This window comes from Morone saxatilis, unplaced genomic scaffold (assembly GCF_004916995.1).
Source record: "Morone saxatilis isolate NCDOM2014 unplaced genomic scaffold, NCSU_SB_2.0 Contig9, whole genome shotgun sequence".
In the NCBI taxonomy this organism is placed as follows: domain Eukaryota; kingdom Metazoa; phylum Chordata; class Actinopteri; family Moronidae; genus Morone; species Morone saxatilis.
The window spans coordinates 8,746,531-8,770,992 of NW_023340268.1; the positions used below are offsets into that span (position 1 = coordinate 8,746,531).

At 38.7% G+C, this 24,462-nt stretch overlaps 2 protein-coding genes across 2 annotated transcripts in view; both read right to left on the reverse strand.

Annotated features, from left to right (window-relative positions):
- LOC118343173 (brevican core protein-like) overlaps nucleotides 1-12,759 on the reverse strand; it is a 20,866-nt gene extending 8,107 nt beyond the window's left edge. The window contains exons 1-8 of the mRNA XM_035681926.1: nucleotides 12,585-12,759; nucleotides 4,659-4,738; nucleotides 4,109-4,486; nucleotides 3,193-3,367; nucleotides 2,820-2,947; nucleotides 2,265-2,558; nucleotides 1,223-2,098; nucleotides 264-740 (exon numbers count right to left, since the gene is read on the reverse strand). Coding sequence (XP_035537819.1) covers nucleotides 264-740; nucleotides 1,223-2,098; nucleotides 2,265-2,558; nucleotides 2,820-2,947; nucleotides 3,193-3,367; nucleotides 4,109-4,486; nucleotides 4,659-4,738; nucleotides 12,585-12,604 — 2,428 coding nt within the window. The 5' untranslated portion in view covers nucleotides 12,605-12,759. The remainder of the gene's footprint in view (nucleotides 1-263; nucleotides 741-1,222; nucleotides 2,099-2,264; nucleotides 2,559-2,819; nucleotides 2,948-3,192; nucleotides 3,368-4,108; nucleotides 4,487-4,658; nucleotides 4,739-12,584) is intronic.
- A 6,757-nt stretch (nucleotides 12,760-19,516) lies between these two features.
- Nucleotides 19,517-24,462, reverse strand: part of mrpl24 (mitochondrial ribosomal protein L24) — a 5,757-nt gene continuing 811 nt past the window's right edge. Inside the window, exons 3-6 of the mRNA XM_035681711.1 lie at nucleotides 23,081-23,176; nucleotides 22,322-22,425; nucleotides 22,063-22,193; nucleotides 19,517-21,118 (exon numbers count right to left, since the gene is read on the reverse strand). Of these exons, the coding sequence (XP_035537604.1) occupies nucleotides 20,982-21,118; nucleotides 22,063-22,193; nucleotides 22,322-22,425; nucleotides 23,081-23,176 (468 nt within the window). The 3' untranslated portion in view covers nucleotides 19,517-20,981. The remainder of the gene's footprint in view (nucleotides 21,119-22,062; nucleotides 22,194-22,321; nucleotides 22,426-23,080; nucleotides 23,177-24,462) is intronic.

A 24,462-nucleotide genomic window follows, 5' to 3' on the forward strand; every position in this document is an offset into this window, starting at 1 on the left:
GGCAACTATAGCTTCGTCTTCAAGGGTTGGGACAACGCTAGCTTCTTCTTCAAGGGCAAGGGTTGGGGCAACATTAGCTTCTTCTCCATGGGTAAGAGTTTGGGAACCATTAACTTCTTTTTCCAGTGAAGAGGAAACTTCAGCTTTCTCTTCAAGAGTTGGGGTAACCGTAACTTCCTTGTCAAGAGTTAGGTTAACTTTAACATCATCTTCAATGGTTGGAGCAAATTTAAATTCTTCTTCAAGGGTTACAACAGCTGTACCAGGTTCCTGTCCACTTGCCTCTTCATACCCAGTGGTCGAAGTATCCAAATACACTCTGTAACCTGATGTATGATACCATGCCGTGGTGGGATCAGTAGGCAACTGAGAGGTGTTCAATCCCTCTGGAGACTCAGTGGTAGCTAAACTTACCCCAGAAACGAGGTTGTCTTCAGACTTTGTCGGGTGGAGCTGTTTTTCTTCACTTTCCATAGTGACCGTATCTTCCATTTCTATGCTTGTACTTCCCTCTTGTCTAGAAATGGAGGACTCCCACAACTGTGGTGCTGTGGAGAGGATATCCAAGCTCAGATTGTCAGAATGGTGTGAACCAGATGAGAGCGCCAGATCGGGGAGTGCAGTCTGAGACTCAGCAGGAGCGCCGCTAGCCGAAGCAGAAGGTGATGAGTGAGTGGTGAAACCTGAAGTGGAAGACTCTGATGTGGAGAAGCTGACTGCTTTGACATCAAGGTCACTCTCTAGAAAAAAAAGCATAAAGCATTTTTGCAGTTGTAAATACATTTATTATAAGATTAGTTTGACATTTTGGGAAATACTCTTATTTGCTTTCTTGCCAAGAGTTATATGAAAAGATTGTCACCACTCTCATATCTGTAAATATGAAGCTACAACCAGCAGACGGTTAGTATAGCTTAGCAAAAAGTCTGAAAGCAGAGGGAAACAGTTAGCCTGGCTCTGTCAGGAGGTAAATGTTGCCATAGTTACTACAAGATATAACATGGTACCTTTTGAGCTTTAGAGGTGCTGGTAGGTGGATTTTGTTACCTTAGGACAGAGCCAGGCTAGCTGTTTCCCTCTGTTTCAAGCCTTTGTGCTAAGCTAAGCTAACTGGCTGCTGCATCTAACTCTCGGCTTATTTCCAAAAATATCAAATAAGTCCACCAAGATATTGATGTTTTTTCTTTTGACTTATACTCATTTAAATTTCTGCTTGACATACCTTGAGAAATATCTCCAGACCCATCCAGATGGGCCAACAATGAGGTTAGCTCCTTATTGTAGGATTTTGTAGTTTGTGTTGGTTGTGTAACGAGTTCTTCTTCTGAGGCCTGAGTTGAGAGAGAAATCTGCCCAGGATCTTCTAATTCTGCCTCCTCCAACTCCACCTGAACCATGGGATCACGGGTCATAAGGGTCACCTCCCAAAAACTCTCCTCTTGAGTATGATTGCTGTCTGTCTTGCTGTAATTGCCTTGTGATGTGTCAAAACTCAGGTTGCTCGCTTGTGTTTCTTGGGAATATTTTGGGCTCTCAGTTGGCTGTGTATTTAAATCCAGACTAGTGCCTGGAAATGTCTGGTTATGTGTCTGAGGTTCATACGATGATTCAGGAAATCCTGTGGTGCTTTCAAGCTCAGACTGGTGAAAGGTGAAGTTCAAGTTGTGGTGGGAATCTGTCTCATTGTAAACACTGGACAGCAACGATATGTTTTGTGTGGAGTTCTGGGTTTCTGTGGTGCTGATAGTACTGTTCATCAGTGCTGAAGTATGCTGGGAGTCATAGCTCATTTCTGTAGAAGATGAAGTTTCATCAGATGTCTGCAGGAGGCTCAATGTTGGTGTGGTGTTGAGGGAAGACTCTGTTGTATCTGATATGACTGTTGGGTGTGTGTCAACCAGGTTTTCCTCAGTGGAAGGGCTGGAGTATAGACGAAAAGATTCAAGCACCCTTTGAGCTTTGAGCTCCACGTGTTGTACATGTTGGTTCAGTTGCAGCTCTTGATCTGTTTCAGTAAGTATAACAACATCTTGTCCAATGTCCTCGGGCTCTGTGGCCATATAGTCCATGGGAGAGTCGGTATGAGTATTTCTATTATCTGTAGAGGACCGTTATTAAAAATTAGATCATGACAGTTTAATTATATGCATATACATTTTAATAACAAAATCTGAATATCTTTTACATTTGTTGAATGTATTTTAAACATGATAATATGGATAATATTGGATTCATATCCAATGCAATTTGCACAAAATACTCACCTCTGAAACAATAAACATCATGAAGGCTGGATGGCTCTGGAAAGCCAGTTTGGTTGCTGAAGCGGTAGAGGGTTTTGACGCCTGGCTGAGGCCCTCCGCAGCGCTCTCTAGGGTGTATAATGGGGTAGCGTACACTGCCATCAGACAGCCAGCCAGGGCTGCAACGGTCCAGACCTTCACTCCATGCCAAGTACAGCTGTGCTGTTGTAGCCAGCTCTGCTCCAGCTGCTCCGCAGTATGACTGCGCCTCATAAAATGACAACTGCTGTGGGATGGAGTCATGAAACACTTCCCCTAGAAAACACAAAACATTTGACATTTTTACCATGTGTACACTATGTAGTTGGATCATTAACTTACTTGTGATTATATGTAGATATAGCATAATAAGTACTGATATTATTGGCCAATTTTAGGCTTTTACAGACATAACCAGGTGGTGATTTGAGGGTGGGGCCTAAAACAATGCTTATTTCAAATACTGATAGCAAAATTGGCCTTAAAATCTAGTATAGGTCAAGCTTTAGTTATTTTAATAGGTATTATTGATCATACCATCAATATCCTCTACATAACAGTAAACATCAAATAGATCATCTGGATCCATTGTCCCATAGTTTCTCACTCCTGGTTGGCCATCCATGTCTCCATAACAACCTTCACGGGGAACTTGGATTGGGTACCTGCAAGAGTGGAAACAACCTCTTAAACTTTATAAACTTCACTTTAAATTCTAGCGGAGATCCTGTCCTTTCAATACCAAACACACTTCAGGCTGAATTTTGGGGAAATGTGAACAAAAGTTTTTAGAAATACACCTACAATATCTTCATTAGATAAAGAGATGCAGCCTTTAAAGGGTAGGTTTGAGTGTCTCACTGAATGTGAGCACCAAGAAGCTTTATTTTAATGTTGGGTGATGAGATACCTGACGGACTGGTCTGCCAGCCAGCCTGCATCACACTGCTCGTAGCCGTCATAATAAGCCGCCAGCAGCTGGTCAGGAGTGGCAATTTGGGCCCCGATGGCCTCACAAGCCCTCTGGGCCTGATTGAAGGAGAACGCATAACGGCCCAAAGCATCTCTATAGTGGAATACAACACCTAAACACACACACATAAGCACACATTTATTCTCAGATTACACAGTTTATCAAACAAATAACTGTGGATCAGTTAATGAAGGTTGCTGCAGTCGACAACATTGCATTATAAGTATGTAGAAAGCAACGTCCTATTTAAAAATCTGATTAAATTGTTGTAGAGAAAGGATGAGAAAGAGACTAAATGGTTGGCATTGCACATAGAAATTGTGCTTTAATTTCAGTCTTTTTGAATTATTCTGGTCATAGAAGGGAGAAAAGCAGTCGATAATCCATCAATCAACAGTCAACAATCAAATGCCATATCTTAAACAAAAACACAGGAATTAAATACCAGATAATCAAAATAACAATAACATGAAATCTACAATCCATATGTACATTGTTAGAATTCATAAAATAAATCAGATATCAAAGTACGCAATAATAGCTTTGTTTCTAGCTACAAATGTTAACTTTAGCTATGTTAACTGAGAAAAAAAAACATTTTCTTTTCACCAAATAAGAAATTTTCAGTTGTTAACAGCAACCAACAGCTCACTCTTCATGATAACAACACATTTTAAAGGTCTTCATCATAACTCCATTGCTCCAATACTAGTGGCTGGCTTAGCATTAAGCCGCATGAGATAAATATAACTTTCTGCGATAAAGTCCTTAACTATGACATTTGTAACTACACTACACGTCACCTAAATCTTTCCAAAACATCAATGATGATCAACATCTTTCATCTTGTTACCTTTGACCTTGAGTTGTACGAGGTCACTGGCATCCTCCAGGCCCTGCTGCACCTCGCAGCGATAGTGACCCGAGTCGCTGGAACGTAAATCTCCCAACCACAGAGACAGATCATCAGGGGAGGAAGTATAGTTGAGCCAGGCAGCGCGGTCTCGGTACGCCTCGTTGACCTTCACCCTCTGACCCCTCGCCACCAAGATCTGTGTCTCCACCCCACCGGACACCACAGTCCACTTGACACGCGGTGCAACTGGGGAGGAAGACGAGGAGGTGGGTGTGGAAGATAGAGACACCAAGCAGGGGATGGAGATGGAGCTGCCTAGTGGGGCAGAAATTGGACCTGAGTGGGGGATGTTCACCTGGAGCTGCCGGACATCATCTGCAGAAAAAAAATACAGGAACAGAGCGTGAAGAACAGAGTGGCTTTGTAAATCTGCTGACAATAGTGAATTGTGGCCTTATTTTTAAATGCACCTTTCTGTTCTTTGTTTATAACTGAATGAGAATTAGTGCTGCTGAAAGTGAGAGATAATTGGAAAATGTAGACGTACCAAACGCAGATGGAGTTTGGGTGGGGAAGGCCAGAGTGAGACTGCAGACCGCAGCGAGAAGTGGAAGTATTTCAACATGTCTATGGAGGTAAAGAGCAAAACACTGTAAAAATTAAGATTAGATCAAATATGACACAGATAAATATTAATAAAGCATTACTTAATTAAACTCAGGGAAAGAAAGGACACAAAAATTACACACATTATATCCAATTTTCTGTTTCCAATTTCACACATGTTTAACCTTTAATGGGCGGAGCGATTTCTGATACTGGAAGTCATGTATTGTGTCGGTTCAGCTAGTCGTGAGACGTGCTCCACTGATCTCACCAAACTGATTTATTATAGGCTATTAGTAAAGGTCACACCCTGCACACCTTTGTGCTACCTGGTGTTTAGCTTTGCACATGTATTGGGTGAAGAGACAGACTCAAGGTTACAATCTAATGTTCAGATGTTTAGCCATTTACTGTATTATTTGATAGGATTTTCTGCTTTTATGTAAATATAATACTGTTTAGAGCTGAATTGTACCACTATAATTAGATATGTATAAGAACAAACAAACACAAAGCACATATAAAACAGAGGGATTAAGATCTTAATTAGGAGAAGAATGACTTAAAAGAAAGAAAACACAATGAAGTCGTTTCAGAGTAGATATTAAATCAAGACTGAGAGTCTAAAGCCATGTTAGCAGACCTGTGAGGTTGTGCATAGTCACAGCGGTGCTATACCAAGATTTTACCATCTTACTTTAGCATGTCAGCATGCTAATAATGATAAAGAGATAAATAAATCTATTTAGATAAAATAAAAAGTTTTTTATGGCAATTGATCCAATATATATAGTTTAATCTGAATTCCTATATACTAGGTAAATATAGAAAATTTTAATTTAAACTGTCTTCAGTTTTAGTCTTTGTCAGCGTTGGTGTATATGTTTATTGAGACTGGGAACTAAAACGAATTAAAAAACAAAATAAAAAGCTATTGAAAAATAGAAAACCATAATAATTCTCACTAAATGGGGCGAACAAAAAAATGGAAACGATCCAAAATTAGTGTACAAGTCTAATTTTCAGATGTAAAAAGGCACCCCCTGAAAATAGCATAAACCAAAACATCTTAAAATATATAACACCAACTATCAACAACCTCTTAGAATAATGCAAGAAAATGCAACAGCACAAGAGACTAAAGCCTACAAAATGAATATAAAGTTGAATAGAAACTGAAGATAAAGACAGGATTTATTGCAGAACTGTTGTATTAGACTCCATTAGTTTTAGCTTTAGCTTACATAATAGTATATAAATATATCATACATTTGGAGAAAGTCATCGTAACCTGTTCATTTTGGCAGAAAGTTTCTATATGATTCTATAGACAAAAGTTTGAAATCTCTGTATGAAACACTGACACACAAAAGATACTGAAAAACGTCTCTGAAAGCTCGACTCTAAAGTATAAAAGAGAAACTTCTCTGGTTTTCAAAGGGAAGTTTGAAGCACAAGCTCCTGACCACAAGCCATTCATCACCTCCGGGAGCTAATGACACGGCGTCTCAGCCCAGCGGCACCCTGCCAGCTCTCCGTCACCAGTCTGGCCCTGTTATTAACCCAGCATGCATGGCAGGACGCTCACAGTGACCTCACACAACCTCCTGAGGCGGCCATGATGAAGCTGCAAATGTTCATTCATTATTAAAGAGCAGTGCTCCGGCTCCAAATTACTTTTCAGGGTTGATAAGAGTCAAAAGTGCCTTAAGAATTCAGAACTGTGGCACAATTTTAAATATTAATGTTAAGGTGCTTTTTCTCAGGTGATTATATCATTTTTATTACAGTATAGTTATAGTTATTTATAGTACATGCAGTGTAAAACTCAGTACTGTTTATTGCATATTATTACTGTTATCATATAACATCCCAAACGTGTTTTGGTAGGAAATCTTGACTTCTTGCACCTGAAAGTGTTCCAAGTTTTGCATAGATCTCACTCCATGAAATTAGCAGCTATAAACTAATTCTTTGTCTGGTTAATTTTCAAAGAGAGATTATAAGATAGTAGAGCTGAAACATCATGAATCGATTAGTAGATCTATCTATCAATCTAATCATCATTTTTTGAGCAAAACTGCTAAAAAGTTACAGGTTCCAGCTTTTCAAATGCAACTACTTTCAGGTTTTCTTGGATGTTTAAACTGAATATTCCTACATTTGGGACTGTTGGATGGACAAGTGAAGACGTTAACTTGGGCTTTGGGAAATTGTGAGGATTAGCTTTCACTATTTTATGACATTTATAATCGATTTTTCACAAAATCAGAAGATTAATAATAATAATAACACAAATGTAGCCCAATAAGAAGTAATAAAAGAAGATCCTTATGTAAAAAAGTTATATCACACCAAAATATCCCGTTACAGTTTACTGTATTGAAGATTTTTCTTAACTAAAAGTACAACAAAATTTACAGTATCAAAAGTAAAAGTGTCCATTATGCAGAGTGACCCCTGTCAGTGTTATATCATTGGATCATTACTGCTGATGCATTAACATGTAAAAAGTACTTAAATGTTGTAGCTGGTTGATGTGGATCCAATTATAAATACTTTTTATACTTTTGGGTGTTTGTTTATTTTGTAAACTGCTCATATGTTTGCTGTATGGCCAGTTTCCTTCTGAAATGTAGTAGCAGAAATATGAAGTTGGACAAAATAAAATGTACTTTATTTAAGGTCCAGTGTGTAACATTTAGGAGGATGTTTTCATTAGTGTAGATAGATAAGTCCTATAGATAAGAATCATTGTGTTTTTGTTACCTTAGCATGAACCTTTTATATGTTGAACCGCCATGTTTCTACAGTAGCCCAGAACAGACAAACCAAGCACTGGCTGTAGATAAGGCAACTACACCGCTAGATGCCTCTAAATCCTAAACACTGAACCTTTAATGTGCAAGTACCTCAAAATTGTACTACACTTTTTACTGCTGTCTCTAGGGACAGAGAAATTCTTTACAAAGAAGTTGTTTGACGGTCAAACAATAATTGGCATCAGCAATCGGCCACTGAGACAGCAAAACTGTACAGTGAGTGTGTGTGTATGTGTGTGTGTGTGTGTGTGCCAACCTCATTAATTTCTGTCCAGATGAAGTTTTAACAAACAGGCATAAGATGGCAGTATGTCTCACTCAACTTCATTAATGGGGCTCAAATTAGTCGTCTAAACAGACATACATATATACATGTGCTCAAGGTGGTAAAGAACCTAGTAAATAAAGGAAAAAACACATAAATATGACCAAGGTCAGAGCCACAGAAGTGAGCCAAAAGTTAAACAAGCACTAATAAAGTTGATCTTTCTGCATCTGTATATGGAACACATCCCTCGTATGAGTCGGCACAAACACAGCTCACTAACTTGTGTCAAAATTAAATGGCCTTCGTTGATGGCAGAATAATTGTTGTCTGTTTCGTCGCCAGCTGGGTGGACTCCACAGTGCTGGTATCACTATTAGTATTCTTGACAAGAAAACGACTCACAAAAAGCGAGCAGTGGGCCAGGAGGACAGCTGCACACTGTGCTTTCACTTCATACCAACTCTCGTACAAAAGGCCTCGGGGGAAAATTAAAGGACGGGGCACTGGCACACTTGCTTGCTTTTTCTCTTTCCTTTCTCTTCTTTTCAAGGATGGAGAAGGAAGTTTTAAACCACTAACGAGTCGTTCTGGAGAAGGCTTTGTACAAAGGGAACGGCCACATTAAGACACTGCACACTGTTTTAAATGGAAGAACTGTTGTGAAAGTGGGCTACTATATGACTTTGTGCATTCACATTGATGACAGGAGAGACAATTCTGGTTGCTGCTGATTATTTTCTGACTTTTTTAGGTCACATTTTTCACTCAAGTGTTTGGCCTCACTGTCACCAGGCACTCTGCGGTTCTGCTCTTTTTAATGAGAGTAAAAGCGAAGACAAGTCAAGCTAAAATCAATGCCACCCACTGCATTTACAGGTCTAGAAACTGCAGACAGTGCATTATCCATAAGCTGAATTAATCCAGTCTCCTCCACAAGCAGTACAGCTGCAGTCTGACATGTTGGTCATCAGTGGTTAAAATAACATTGTCAAACTCAATTATAGTAAAAGATAGTAAAAAGGAACATTACATTAGATGTCGATACCCTTGTCAGTGCTGCACTGACAACAAAAGCTCACTCACTACATCTTGTGGGTGGCCTCTGCAGTACTCTGCATCAAGGTCAGTTCAGGCAAACCCTGTCTCCTCCAACAAACTGGTAAATGACTGCTGATCCCAGTTTAGCCAGGTCAGACATACAGAAATACAAGTTTGACTGGTTCTGTACAGTGCTGAGCTGGAAAGTGTATAAAGGTATTTCCTTGTATTGGCCAACTTGGAGCCAAAACCTCATCAAACAGGAGATTTAAGACTTAAGGATCTGGGATGTTGAAGTCAATAGCAAGTTACTTATAGTAAGATCTTATTAGCTAATTATGTTTCAACATAAAGTATATATCTTTATCAGAGTAAGAAGAGGAAGTGGCAGTGTAGACATTTAAATTACCAGATAATTCAATTGAATTTATTTGCATAGCGGAAATTAATAACATAAGTTATCTCAGGAAACTTTTCATATAGAGACAATAGATCGTACTCCTTATAAAATATTAGCATTTATTTCTGGTTTAGTCTGGTGGGTTTGGAGAGAGCATAGATGACTTCAGTTTCCCGTTGGAAAGGGCTTTGTGACAGCAAGGTAAAGCGGTGAAAATATTCTAAATATAGTGTACACTTAAACTGATATAGATTTTTTTAGGTGGGCCTTTTTACTGGTGCCTAAAAATGTTTGGTTGCTTCGCCTACCTACAGCAGAACACTGCTTAGCTTATGTGCTGGTCTCCTGTCTGCTTCTCCAAATGGAGGTGTGCTGACTGCTGTCTACTGTAGGTAATAAATTGGATATGGATAAGTGGCTCATACAAGCCCACTTCAAAAAACAGCAATCTCTTTAAAAATAGCTCTTTATTATGCCGTAATTTTTAGCATTTGTTTCTGCAATCTATTACTGCTTTTTTCTCTATGGCTTAATGATAAAAGCATTCTCTATCAGAAACAATCCCATTTCTATGAAATAAGCAGAGGTTAGCATTTTCCCCTTATTTGATTTAAAGTGTATAAAGAATTATATAGACAGATTAAAGGCTCCCACAAGGATAAGTTCTTGCTTCAACCCTAATTTATCTCTGTAGACTCAGACTCTTCATCTATGCTGATGACACCTTCCCGGTAACCAGACTTTGAATCTTTGGAGCAATTATCACCAAAGACTCATACTGCAAAATCTTGCACCCAACACCAGAAAAAGTCACCCATAAATTACTTATATTCAACACAGAAGCTGCATGAGAACATCCAACTGAGTCTCCATATAACTCTGAAGACTGAATCTTGACAGGATGCTGTCTTTTAGAGGAAGATGACCTAAACTTAATCTTAGCAAGGTCTGTTAATTTGCAGGCTCCAGGTGGTGCACAGCCATCTCCACAGTGTGTATTTCAGTGCCAGCCATTGTACTCTATGCCAAAGAGTAGAGTAAGTTGATCTGAATTTACCTAACGGGCTATTCACTGAACACCACCCCTCTGGCTCCCTGCACCATCAAATATAACACATCAAAATATTCCTGGAGTTGCACTTACTCAGAGCATCCCCCACCTCCCAAACCCCACCCAGTAAACAGACATCTCCTCTAAACCCACTGTCTGACTCCCAACAAGATGGCTACTTTGGAAAAGTCACCCACCATTCGACTCACCACCCAGTGTGCCTGAGAAAGAGCCAAAGGATGTTTCAAATAAACACCTGACCTCAGACCTGACTCAACAAGTTCCTGGACTGACCACAAGTCTGTCAGCCTTCAAAGACCAAGCAAATACACTCTTCAACGGCTAAAGAAAGGTTTTCATTAACCAAATAAATATAGAGATCAACAAATCAACAAAACCCTAAATTGCCACAAATAAGGAGATATATAGTACGCTGCAACCCTTACAGAATGTATTTTTTATATATAAACATCTGTGACCGCCTCAGTTTTTTGTTTTGTTTTGTTTTGTTTTGTTCTAGAATGTGTTTTGAGTCTAACCCCATCTTATTTTTTAAAATTTGAAACCCCATATTGTACTGCATGTTCATGGTCTTACAAGCTTTGACTGATGAGTTTATGTTCTGCTCCAAAGGCTAAAAACAAAGATATGAATCAACCATTTTTCATAAGGATCTATAAACCTCATAATAATCTGTATGAGTAAAACGACAACAGACAACGTACCATCTGTATCTTCTTTTGGACTCATTTGTGCGATTGCAGTATTATTTTGCATAGATCCTCTGAGACTGTAATTTAACATTTGTATTGAGTTGCTCTACCTGATATTTACTATCCTGAGTTGCCATTTATTCTATCATTCATTTTGAATATTTAAATTACTTAAATTATGTTGCAGGGAACAATGCAGAAGCAACTCATGTTCAATAATGACTCTGGTTTCAGCCACTTCTTCAGCTTCTAAATCATCGTACCAGCCACCAGCACTCTATTTAAAAAGGTTACCCAAGACATTTTTACAAATTAAAGTATGTTTTCAATGAACTTACTGTAAGCCATCACTTGGTTTAAATGCGGCCATAACATATAATTCAATTAATTTCATTTTTTTAACAAGTTATTTTAAAAATTAATCTTGTCATTATTGTGTTAAATTTGACACCAAACTGTGGTGGCAGCTGGAGTGCCCAGGGATGTTTTAGGGGTGGCAGCTGCCACCCTCTAGATCCGCCCCCTGGGCACACCCTCCCAGCCAGTTAACAAAATGTATCTCTACAGACAACCAATATTAAGACTAAAATTTGGGTCTGATCTGTAAAAATATAGAAAATCATGAAGAGACACTTTATTTTGCACCTGGTAGTTGAGCATCAACACTCAACTACCAAATTCAAGATTTAAAAATAACAATTTTGTAAACGTTTGATGAAAAGGCCAGAGACCTACATGAGTGCACTGAGTTTTAGTTGCTCCACTTAATGTCAGACCACTGGTCCATCAAATGAAAGAGAAGTATCCTTAGAGGACATTTTATTCTTCAGTTTGCTTTCTCTCTCTGTCTCTCTACCTTTCCATTAATGAAGTGCACCTGAGCCCTGAGGTGGAGAAAATTCACAGAAGAGTGTGCACTTAAGACAAAAAGCAGCTCCACGTGTCCCCTGCAGGTCACAGGAACAACATTTTAAAGCTTAAATCCTCAGCATCCTTGTTTTAATCCCAGAAAAAAAAATCTAATCAAAAAAATAATTTTGCAGTTGACTGGATCACATTAGGGTTGTTTTTTATAAATGCAGAGAAAAGTGAGTCAGTTTTAAGTAGCTGTCACCGTTTTTTATTCAGTTTAATGTGAATTTTCATGCTCACAGGTGTGAAAAATCATTACAATGCTTCACAATCATTTAACAATCCTGAGAAGGTGGAAGAGGCAAAAGCTGTTCAGAAACCACCAGCTACATGCTCTGCTACATCACAGTGGGGGGTTTCATGCTGTGCAAGATACCCACAAGGAAAAAAGCACACACAGCCAATTACAAAAAAGTTATACTTATACTAAGTGCGTCAGTTCCTTAAAAATACATTTTCTGGGGAGAAAGGGAACTAGTGGCCACAGCTTCAGGACCTCCTCTGAGGACAGCAACTGTTGTAATACAATTAACTGGTAAAGATGGTAATTTTCTTAAATGGCACAGTAATTTAACATGACATTATAAATTTAAACGAACTTCGACCAAAACCGCATCGACTGCGTACTATCAACAAAACATCCCAACATAAACAAAAACCTACCGGTTTCTGCACAGCAGCATTTCAGCTGATGCAGGATGGACTGACTTCTTGGCTGTAAAAAGTATTTTCCGTCAGCTTCTCTCAGCTTGGTGCAGTGCGACTGTCCTGTTGGGAGGAAAGCGGCTCTAGATGCTCTGCGCAGGTATGAGGGAGCTGGGACTGCTGTCCGACCGACTCCGAGGCTTGGAGAGAAAAGGAGGGAGTTGAGAGAAAGTGAAGCCAGATATGAAATCCTGAACTGCCCACTTTTCCCCCCAACAATCGGGATGGAGATGGCGCATGCCTGTCAAGGGGCACTGGGAGGGATGACATCTAAAATAACCGATGTTATAGGCTATGAAGTGAAGCCTGCACTCAGGAGATGACCTATATGTGTATATTTCCCTGCAGGCAAACGACAAATGCATTGAGCGTCATTTGGAGAAAGCAGGGTGAGTTGAGTCAGCAGCCAGCTGCTGATGCTGCTGCAGGTACTGATTGCAGCACAGTCACCTACTGGAGAAGGGGGAGGATGGGGGAGCCGACAGTAACACCTCTTCTACATCCAATAAGTGGACTATTGGTCTTCTTAAATCACCTTGAAGAACTTTGCATGTATCACTACTGGAGGTGTGATCAGTTTGCAGCATCCTGCAGAGGAACAGTCTTTGTGTGATAGACCACAGCAGCAGCTGCTCAGCCATTTACAACTTCAATCTGCAGCATTGATTTGAGACCAATAAACTCAATGCAGTATGTCAAAATATAGCAGTGGTGGAATGTAACTAAGTACCTTTACTCAAGCACTTTAATTATGTAGCCCACAAATCCAGGTAGTAGTAGCCTACTTTACTTGAGCATGTCCATTTCATGCAACTTTATACTTCTACTCCACTACATCTCAGAGGCAAATATTGTACTTTTTATTACTTTTAGTTATTAGTCACTTTTCAGATTACAATTGAAGGTGAGAGTTTCTGATAAACTGGAAGTATTCCTTTATGGGCTGAGATCCCTTTTGGATTAGCTGGAAAAAATTAATTGTCACATGAGCTGATTGCTGTAGATTAAACTACCTAACAGTATATAAAGTAGTTCAAATGAGCTCAACCTTAAGCATCTACAGCAGTAAAATGAAAAATACATATTGATGCAGCAGTAGTATTAATCCAAAAACATGTATATTAGTAAAACACTGACTGGGAGCATTTCACTTTAGAATGAGTACTTTTACTTTTGATACTTAAAGCCCCTACAGGAAACTTTCATTTTGTGTTGATGGCGGCCCCTGTGGACAAAAGCGGTTGTGTTTTCACCGCCTCCTTACATCACTTCCATCCTTTTCAAGAGAAATCCAACCTATAACCTAGATATAGCCAATCTTCTCACTGATGGCCTTGTATGTTTGTGTAGGTCAAATAGAGGCATCAGTATTAAACTGAAAGAACTGCAGGACTTTTACTTGTAGTGGAGTATAAAAGCAGAAATACTGCATCCTTTATCTTTTAAACTATTGTTAATTACTTGTTTAGTGAATGAACTAACTCAGATGGTTAATATAAATGCTGTTGAAGCGCAATAAAACCTGCATTTGTGGTCCTGTCCACAACCGGATTAACATGCAAGGGGAACCAAAGCAAAAATGAGTTGCGGGTTCCTTTGACCACATCTCTTCCCCACCCACCAACCATCGTTTCTCAATGTCATCTTCAAGTATACAACCCAACCACAAATGGGGGTAATGATGCACACTTTCAGACAGTTTCTCCTGGAGGGCATTCATGGTGACGCACTTGTTTGTCTAAACAAAAAGCGACGGAAGTAGTTTGAAGAATAAAAATAACTGTGAGAAAATTCAAATCCTGCCTGTCGCACCTCCGCACTCCTGACAAACTGCTGCTGGAAGTGAGTTCAGATGCTGTTCAACATTCTGACAAGCAATTTGTTCAAAGCATATTGACACCTTCACCCTTTCAGGTGTGGATCTTGAGCAGGTGCCCGCTTTCCCCAGTCAGACAGAGTGAATGGTGCTTTGTAGTGTCTGTCCTGTGGCTCGGGCAGCAGGGTTTGGTGCTTCACACCTGAGGAATCTGACACCCAGATACCAACAGGACTGTCTGGCAAGGAAATGTCAAAGCTCAGAGAGCAGACAAAGATCAGAGGTGTGCTTTATGGTCCAGCTTTGACTGACTGTCACACTGACCCAGATTAAGTCTAGTCAGCAGTTTGGCGGACTGTAAGACATCATCCTGCTGCCTGTCTTCAACCACAGGGTGGTAAAGTGAAAAGGAAGACCTTCCCTAAAGCAGAAACTGCAGTGATAGAAAGAGTCAGTCCAGAAGAGGCTGTCTTCAACAACCTCCATCAACGTCAGGAGTGCTGCTTCACATCTGACCTTTGACTCTGACTGTAGAGTGGGGGAGAGAATATCTCGCTGACGAAGATCTTGTGATGAGATAGAAAGCTGCAGCACAGCATCTAAATAGATCTTTCTTCAAGGTCAAGAATGAACCTCAACTGAACTTTAACTTTAAAAATGAGACTATGTGTAACTAACCTTTAAAAGAAGATATAACCCAATCTCCCTTTTATAAATGAAAAGTCAAATTCATCAGCAAAAAGCAAGCTGAAGTAAAAACCAGAACTGCTTTTGTTCAAACATCATTTAAGATCCAAATGGACAACAATATTAATAATATATATTTGTAACAGAGCCTTTCAGATAAGCCTGTTTAAAGGACATTAGTTTTTAAATAACAATCTAATATCATTGTTTATTTAATATTTATGGTTTATAGTGGCTGTTAACAAACATCATTTTCCAAACTCCAGATTAAATGTCACAGCTCGACTGAAGAGACGAGTCCATGGAGGGTCCGCGGTTAGCTCAGACATCATTTTAGACAGCATAGATTACAACAAAACTGGAAGAAAATGACTTTATAGACTTTATAGTGTTGGAGAGTTTAATGGATATGGACGTAACCAAGTGATGATGCGGCAAATGTTGAATGAGAGATTGCATTTAATAAAAGAAGCTAGTGGAACAAATGCGTCACTTAAGCTTTCTATAAAACACATTTTTGCATTCAAGTTGAATACACTCAGGTTTTATTGCTACTATCCTACTTGGCCTGGTATGACCAATAGCTTATGGCGGCTAATGTTAGCAAACTTCAGATAGATATTTCTGTATAAATGACATTTCTGCATCAGTTGGCTGTCTTTGCGGCTCCTCTCTGGAGCAGGTCACCTATGATGTCTTTAAAGCAACTGACTCGAGAATGTTGAGAAAAGGAAATTCAGAGTGCCGTTATCCTGTAATTACCTCTTGTGGCCACACTGGCTGCTTTAGCCAAAGTTACATAGACTCAGTTTGGGCCAACATGAAAGAGAAGTCTCAAAAAAAAAAAAAAAAAGTAAATCTGAACATCTGCAATTTCATGACAACTGGGCAAACCTCAACTGCTGATGAAGATCTTTGTGATATGACTGAAATCTTCGCTGTCACTGTCCATTCCCAGCCCTCCGTACTGCTTCCTCTGGCCATCGACACGTAGTCAAAATATAATATAATCCGCAAGATTATTATTTATTTTTTAATAGTTGTTTCATATCAGTTTAAACTACTCCTTCATATGATTGAAATGAAAATGCAATTGTATTTTTGAAAATGTATTTCGTTTGGCATAAATTAATAGCAAAGGTGTCTGCAAATGGCTGATAAGAAGAGAGCAGGGCAACAAAGATGATATAAAATTATGATATAAAAATGTTAAGAAATGGCTGTCAGCATTTGTTTGTTACGTAAGATGTTAGTAATGAGAATATTTTCAGAATATTGCGTTTCTTGTAGTACTTGAATGTTGAAGTGAGACTATGAGAAACTATGAGATCAGCAGTGGCCCCAAGCCAATTTGAGTATGAGACCCCTGGAGTAAGGAATAAGTAATACTGGCCCCAGTACTACCCGTCTGTGGGCCAGTAACGACTGCAAAATCTGCAGCTCTTCTGTGGCTAATGTTAATTTCATACGGATCCTCACTGCCTGAGGTCAAGCAATCACAAGTTAAGCAACAATATGCAGATGCTACTGGCCCATTTTTGGTTGAATTAAATGTGCAAGAGTAGTCTTGACACTGATTATAACACCCCTTTGCTGGATGGGTCTCTTTACATTAAAAAAATTGGGGCATAAATTGAGAATATACTGTTCTCACTCACACTTTTATCCACATTGTTGTCCAAGTAAATACGTGAGAACTTATCCTCAAACAACATTTTCACTCGTCATTCCTTTAAACACCAATGGAAAGATATTTTACTGTTTGCTTAACATTTCGACTACAGGATCATTTCCAGTATGACACATAGACAAGTTTATGCTTACCACAGATACATGTGTCTTATTTTTTGCCATAGTCTTACAAACTACATCTGTGAAATATCTTGAAAACCTTATACTAATTTTAGTATTTTAGCTTTTTTTCTGTTAACTCTGCAAATTAAGTGAATTAATTAAACTGAACATAAAAACTCATAAATCAAATCTGGATGAGGGAATTAAAGTCCAAAAGGAAACATAAGAGCAGTGTTTTACCTTCCCTTTTCAGCTCCTTACTGTAACATATTGAGGTCATATACAAAAATCCACTGAGAGCAACTAATTTAGACCAAACATAGTTAAACATGCATGCAAGCCATGCCTCAGACCTGCATACAAGCTAACGTTACATTTTCCAGCAGCCCTTCAAACAACCAGCCTATAATTAGACACTATCATTATATTGTAGCTGAGCTTAGATCATCAAGTGAGTCAAGAGCAACACTCAAATTTAGATTTAAAGTGTCTTCAGATGTTCTGGAGATGTTCAAGCAATCACAAATCACTGTTTCTGAAAAGGAGATTATAATGTCACTGAAGAAGGTGAGTTTCTGAAATCTTTATTTCTTTTTTAAACAAAAATCTGCACAAATTTGCAAATAGTCCATGAGGTGAAGAAAGAGATAGTACTAAGTGAGTTATTTGAAACTAACACACTGTAATCCTAGATGAACAAACAATAGCACTTTTGTTAGTGAATTTGACTCTGACACGTACAACCTATACCACCAGGTGGGATTCATTAGGTTACGTGGCTGAGAAGCAAATGTGACTCAGCTAAAATACAAAGCCTGCAGTTTATTTTTTATGTATTCTTAATTCTGCTTGAGTCATGTTTAGTGGTTTCATTTAACTGGGTTACCAGAACTGCTGTCAACTCACCACAAAGTAGAAATTACAAGTTTGGGCCTTCTTAAAACTCATTCTACCCTGCACAAGTTAAGATGGCCATAAATCAGTACTTTAAGTGTGTCAATGGAGAAAATCAAGACAAATGAAGCAATACAAAGGTTCTACTTCACCAACATTACACTTCACCTTGCTGTAATCCCAGACTGAAATCCATACAACGCTCATGCAACGACAGGAAAGACGACCAGCCTTTGAATCATTTTTCCTCCCATAAAAGTAAAACCTCAAAACCCTGTTTCCGCTGACTGGCTGCTTTTATTCCCTCTTGGATGCAAAGTGGCAGAGGCAAACCGGTTCAGGAGGAACGAGTCTGGGAAAACTGTTGCACTCATCCACTCACCAGCCAAACCAACGATTTGCCATGCTTTCTGCATGATGTTACTGCACTAACCAGAAATTAGGGTATAAAGAGCCACTGTGAAATTTTGACACAATTATATTATCTGTGACACATCGTTTTTTTTGTGTCACTCCCTGGCAACAAAGTTAGTTGCTTCCACAGCTGGAGATCTGGCAGCAAGTTAACCTAGTCTTTCGGTAAATCAAAACTGGTGGTTAACCAGCGGGGAAAAAGAGACTTCATACACTTCATAGGCCACCTCCCTCATATATCACAGATAAATGTACAACTGAGGGTGAGCTTAAAGAAGACTGGGCTTCCCTTTGATAGATTCACATAAAACTGGATATTTATAGCGATAAAAGGCTATTTTAGGTGATTTATTTATGGAGTGTTACTGTAAAGGGTGGCAGCCCTTAAAAGTTAAAAACACTATTTAATCAATTTATATGAGCAGGATTATATAAATACTGAGGTCATGAGTGCAACCCTGCTTGTCAGTGACTAGTTACCAAAAAAAGCCTGCAAAATATTTTCTGGTTCTTTGACATTTTCTTCATCTATTTAACTGTACCTTATATTTTTTCAGTACATGTTTGCATGATGCCTAAAAAATACTCAATCTATTTATTATAGATAACAGTCAGAAATGTAGTTATATTAGTCCTAAAATCTCCAAACTCCCAGACACAATATAGATGATATGTCTTCTGGTTTATGGTTCACTTTAAGGCTTACTGGTACATTTGAATATAACAAAGCTATGTTTAGTGTTATTAGTAACACCTGTGCATTTCCTGCATTACAGTAAGTAACTGAAGCTAATAAAACATTTTAACCTTGGTGACTGAACCTTGCAGTTCACGTCAGGAACCGGAGGATTCTTTTGGTTTGTCTAAAGGTGTTTGAAGATCCTGAATGTGTATAACTTTAAGTTGTGGGAGGAGAGAGCGGCTTAAGTGAATAAATAATATTCAATCCTTCTCCACGAGCTGCTGTATATAAAATGTCTCTTAACGTTTCAATAGATGTGTTAGCAGGGAAAGCTTAACTATAACTAATAACATTAACAATTTGCTCTGTTCCATTGCGGTATCTCAGTAAGCCAGTGAGTCAACAAGCACAATACAGGAAACAGCTTGTATAAATGAAATCCAGCCATCATTACTTTTACTGTTTTCACTGCGTTTCCTGCTTAAAGTTCATGTCAGTTGTGAAAAAGTTGGGTAGCTAACTCAGATCCTAATTCACATTCTGTCATTACATCAATTGATTTAAATCCAATTACAGATATACTTAAAAACCAGGGTGCAAAAGTGAACAAGAAACTGAAATCTTTTTAAATATACAGTGATTTTTGCTATAAAGTCTGAAATGTTTTTCTTAGTTTAACAAACTTACTTCATCATATAAATTCAAGGGTGAGGTCATTTTTGAAACCTGATGCAAAACCGGTCACATATCCCAGGAATAACATGCAGAGCCAGTGTATAAAAAGTCAAATGAGGTGAGTGAAAACTTTGTTGAAACTATCCAGTCTGTGTAGTCTCCTCCTATGCCATTTCCTTCTCCACACTGTTTCCCAGACACGTTGGAAAGAGAGACTCATTTGTCTAAAGGCTTTGGAGAGAGGCATGTCTGGGCTTTTGTAAAATAATATGACTATTTTCAGCCTTATGAATAATCCAAACAGGCTGCAACGATTACCATTATTAATCCTGCCAATAGCAAGAATAATTTTCCAATCATGCAGACTGCACAGTATATACGAAGCATTCAACAACACAAAATGTCAAGTGATTTATTATCACTGAGAAGGAGGCTACTGTTTTCACCATTCTTGTAATGTCTACACTGATACAAGCTTACTCAACATGGTCATGTTAGCTGAAATGCTGTTTTCATAAGTTTCTTATCTACTTAATAATGTTTCATTCCTGCTCAATGAATATTTTTTTGTAAAGTATTTGCTTAGGGTGGGAAAATTTGCTAAACGTTTTCCTCCCAAATGACTGTATATTGATGCTCATTTTTCACAGCAAAACCTTTTAAGTTTTGGAAAAATAAACCTGCATTAATACATTTTTCTAGTCACTTGTACACTGAAAAAAAAAACACTCCACTGAGCTCAAGTGAACCGCATAGTCTGATAATAATTCTCTCCACATTAGTCATCACTGTTAATATAAAATAGTGATAAGGGCAGCTTTAAAATTCAAGTTTAGCAAATGAAAATGTATAGCTCTCGTGCTTGTAAATTAATGGAGACCAAAAGTCTTGTTAAATTTAAATTAAAGTATATTTTAAGTTTAAAAGTGTTTATATCTTATCTTGTGGTTTAATAGTATTGTTGTTAGAGAACATAATAAGATCCTTTACTGAAACATTTAGTTAACTCCAATATACATCAAAGTTCAAGCCATTATATTGGTTTATGTGTGACATTTAATAACCCTTACAAAGAAAGAAACATAATACAAACTCTGATAGCACTGTAAATAGAGGATGATTGAAACCCATTCAGGAAACATTGTTTCAGGTCTGTTATCAACTTTGTTTGCACATCTGTTTCACTGCCTCATATTTACACAAAGCTATCATTTCCTCAATAATATGTATGTTGCGCCAGTATTTTACAGTCCATAAGCCTTACTCATGTCTTCCTCACACGGTCTCTTTTTAACATGTTATTCTGCTCGACTCCCACCACAACATGGTGTCTTCAGAGGCCCGGTGAAAACTGGATAGCACAACGAGGCCTGAGTGTCTCTGATTTCTCTGGTCAGTACCAGTAGGACCTTCGGTTCCTTCTGGGTTCCTGGATGCCCATTTTCTCCATGACTTCCTCCTCCAGAGTTTTCAGAGATGGTACAAAGGTCTTTTCTAGAGTGTCTTCTGGACTTGTGTCTTTGGGACCGTCTGTGAGGGCAGAAATAAAAGCTAGTCACCTGCCAAAATATATTAAACTTGAATACCAAAAAGCAAAGACTTTGACAAAATAAACCAACAGAAAGTTAAATATTTAACATAAAAAAGGAATGATGTCTTGGAGGGCTGTTCAGCATTTCTAAAGGTTTGCACTCTCCACATGTCTTCTAGTTTACAAAGAAATACCTCATCCGCTGTAAAGCGATCAAACTGAATCACTCTGACCTAACATCACCTAAACCTATTTTTGGAATTCATGTCTGCAAAGGGTGGAAACATTAAAGACGGCTGGTCTGAACAGCCTAAGACAAAAGACTGAAGATGTTCTCTTCAAAAGAGAAACAACTCGACATTAAGGCCCACTTGATGCAGCGACTGGCCAGGTGTGTGGAGGTGAGACAGTATGCAGAATTTAAATTTCTCCCTCAAGCTTTGGTCCATTCTTCAAACAGTTTCAGCCACTTTTTGTAGAATTGAGTTCAACACCACAAATCACGTTGAAAACAAACAGTCCAAAAGTGTGCTACCATTTTCCCTGTTTGAACAATTCAACACGTCTCGCCCCTCTCTCTTTCTTAGTGTGGCGTTTGTAAAACCTGTAAACACCTTTGCTTTCAGATGTGGTCAGACGACACGTCGTACAAACAAGTTAGTTTCGAGCATACCTCGAGAGTACAATTAAGTTTTGAAGGCTGTTCAACATTGGTAAAGGTCAACACTTCCCATGTGTCTTATAGTTTAGAAAGAAATGTGTTTCTTCCACTATAAAACAATCAAACTGCATCACTCAGAAATTTATTTTTAGTATTCAAGTCTGCACAGGGTGGAAATATGAAGGAGAGCCAGTTTTATGTGCTGACTCTTAACTACTCATGGAATAAACTGGTTACTGAGAAGAATCCCCCTCCAGTCAAAACACACACAGACACACTCACCTTTCCACTGCTGTGGCACGATACCATCTCGTCGCTCCACAACAGGTTTTGGAATGATTCGACCCGTCCTGAGAGACACTCGGACTCTCTCGCCCTCCTCTGTGAATTTCCACTCCACCTCAGTGGGTTTCCTGGAGGATCAATATCAGCACGTCATCAAAGTAGTTTAAAGATTGTTAACCTGCTAACCTTCGTCGTTCAGCTATTGTCGAGGTCCTGAGGTGGGTGTGCATGTGCATAGCCACAAGGTTTACTGTACCTGTCTGTGGGGTCAATGAGGGCGACATCTCGGACCAAAATGGGAGCCTCGCTGGCTAAGTAGGTACCACGGTAATCTCCAGTTTTTCCAATATACCTGTGATGCTAAGACAGAAAACAATTGTTCACAACCAACCAAACAGGTGGTGGCCAAATAGCTTATTGTGGTGCAGCAGTTGGACCCTAAGCCCATACACTGGCTCCATCTGGTGGAGCTAAAAAATAAAACATATAATAATAAAAATCTCCTCTTTTTACTTTACTTTTCGGAGAAACAAACAATAACAATAAAAGTTAAAACCTAGTATGTATGGTCAGTGGGAGTGTCTATAATGTCAATCCCTTGATATTAAATGTTCATCTGCAATTTTCTGTAGTGGCACCAGTAATATTTGTCCCTAGGCTACATTCGTTAAGCTACACTGACCTCTTTAATTCATTTCTATCTTTTTCTATGACACACTCTGTACTGAGTGTTTTATCAAAGTGATTATTCAAGGTGCTTTAACAGTGCCCTCTTCCTGGCTCTCGGCACACGAAGAGCTGTTTGGAGGCAGAAGCATCAGTGCCCATGTTAACCATTGGGATGTTCAGACAGAGTGCACTGCCTGGCGATCTGCAGCAATCTGGCATCTAAATAAATATATAAATTATATAAATTATATATTATGTAAAGAACTGATAACAGTTGAAACTTTTTCTAATCCTTCTGCTAGACAACAGTGACTGGATCAAAATCTAACATTTCCAACTTCCTTACTGTGTTCAGCCCCTCCAGGATAACCCAGTTTCTGTGTCTGAAGACTTGGATCACTTTTCCTTGCTTTCCTTTGTCCTTTCCTGCGAGAATCTCCACCTAAGAAACAAATGAAAATACATGAAATAAGTTGCACAGACACTCTTTTTTGTGTTAGTTTTACAGTACATGTGATTCTGATGTATATTTGAGTATATTACCTTTTATGATAATAGCATAGTTGTGGTGACACCAAAATCATTGTATTCACATGAGGGAAAAACTGACATATCAGTCATTTAAAATATTTATTTATTTATATTATATATTTATTATTAAAATTGGCTTAGCATTTAAAACTCTGGTAATGTGGAAGAAACTGGATGTGAGTTTGGAAATGTATTAATTGTAGTCAATCTTGTACAAGAATAGACAGTTAGATGAGCTGTACTTTAATGTTGTGGCTGATTCAAGTGGTAGAAATCTCAAAAAACATTTGACACTAAGCTGTTGTACATGATTGAAACACGACATGATACATGAGGTGCTGTCCTGTTTCCACGCTACTGAGTCACCAAGAACCGTGCGCTTGAGACTTGGACTAAACTTGTACATTAACATACTTACATGAGACTTTAAACTACACCTAAGTTTGGACCTGGTAGAGGACTGGCACATTCACACACCTTGAACACGGTTAAAATAAATGGTCTCAGTTATCTAAAAAACACTTCCAAACAGCGCTGAAGGAAAACAACTTGCACATGTATCATCAAGACTTGGGACTTGACTTCTGCACTGGCTGCTACAGGGACCACTGCTCGGTCTATTACACTTGATACTGAAGGGGAGCGGTCTAAATGCTCACCAGATCTCACGGTGCAGAATAGCAACTGATCACTAGATGCAGGGTAGTGCTGCGACACTGGAAAACTAAAGGGGATATCGGCAGTGAAGAAATCTCTAGATAAAACGGCCCAGATTTCCTCCTGTGAAAGACTACGTGATAAGCTGATAGACGAGATACCTTCATGAAAATGTGGGGCCCTTATCTACGGCAACAAGAGTTGCACCCATTCAATGTGATGTTCTTTGTGACATGTGTAATTTGAGGTACTGTTTAGTTTAATTTACATAATCTGATGTATTAGTTCATCTACACACACACACACATATATATATATCTGTCTCTGTTATGTTCCTTTACCCTTGTTTCTTGTTCTGTCTTGGAAGTAGTTTTCTGTGATGTTTTGATGTATGATGCACACTTTAATGGCTTTGTATATACATGTATGTTTTTAATTTTTGAACTACTGTCTCCGGGGCCTGTGCAATATACCTGTGCAATCCACTTACAACTTTGCACTATAATATATTATATTATATTATATTATGTTGTCTCCGGG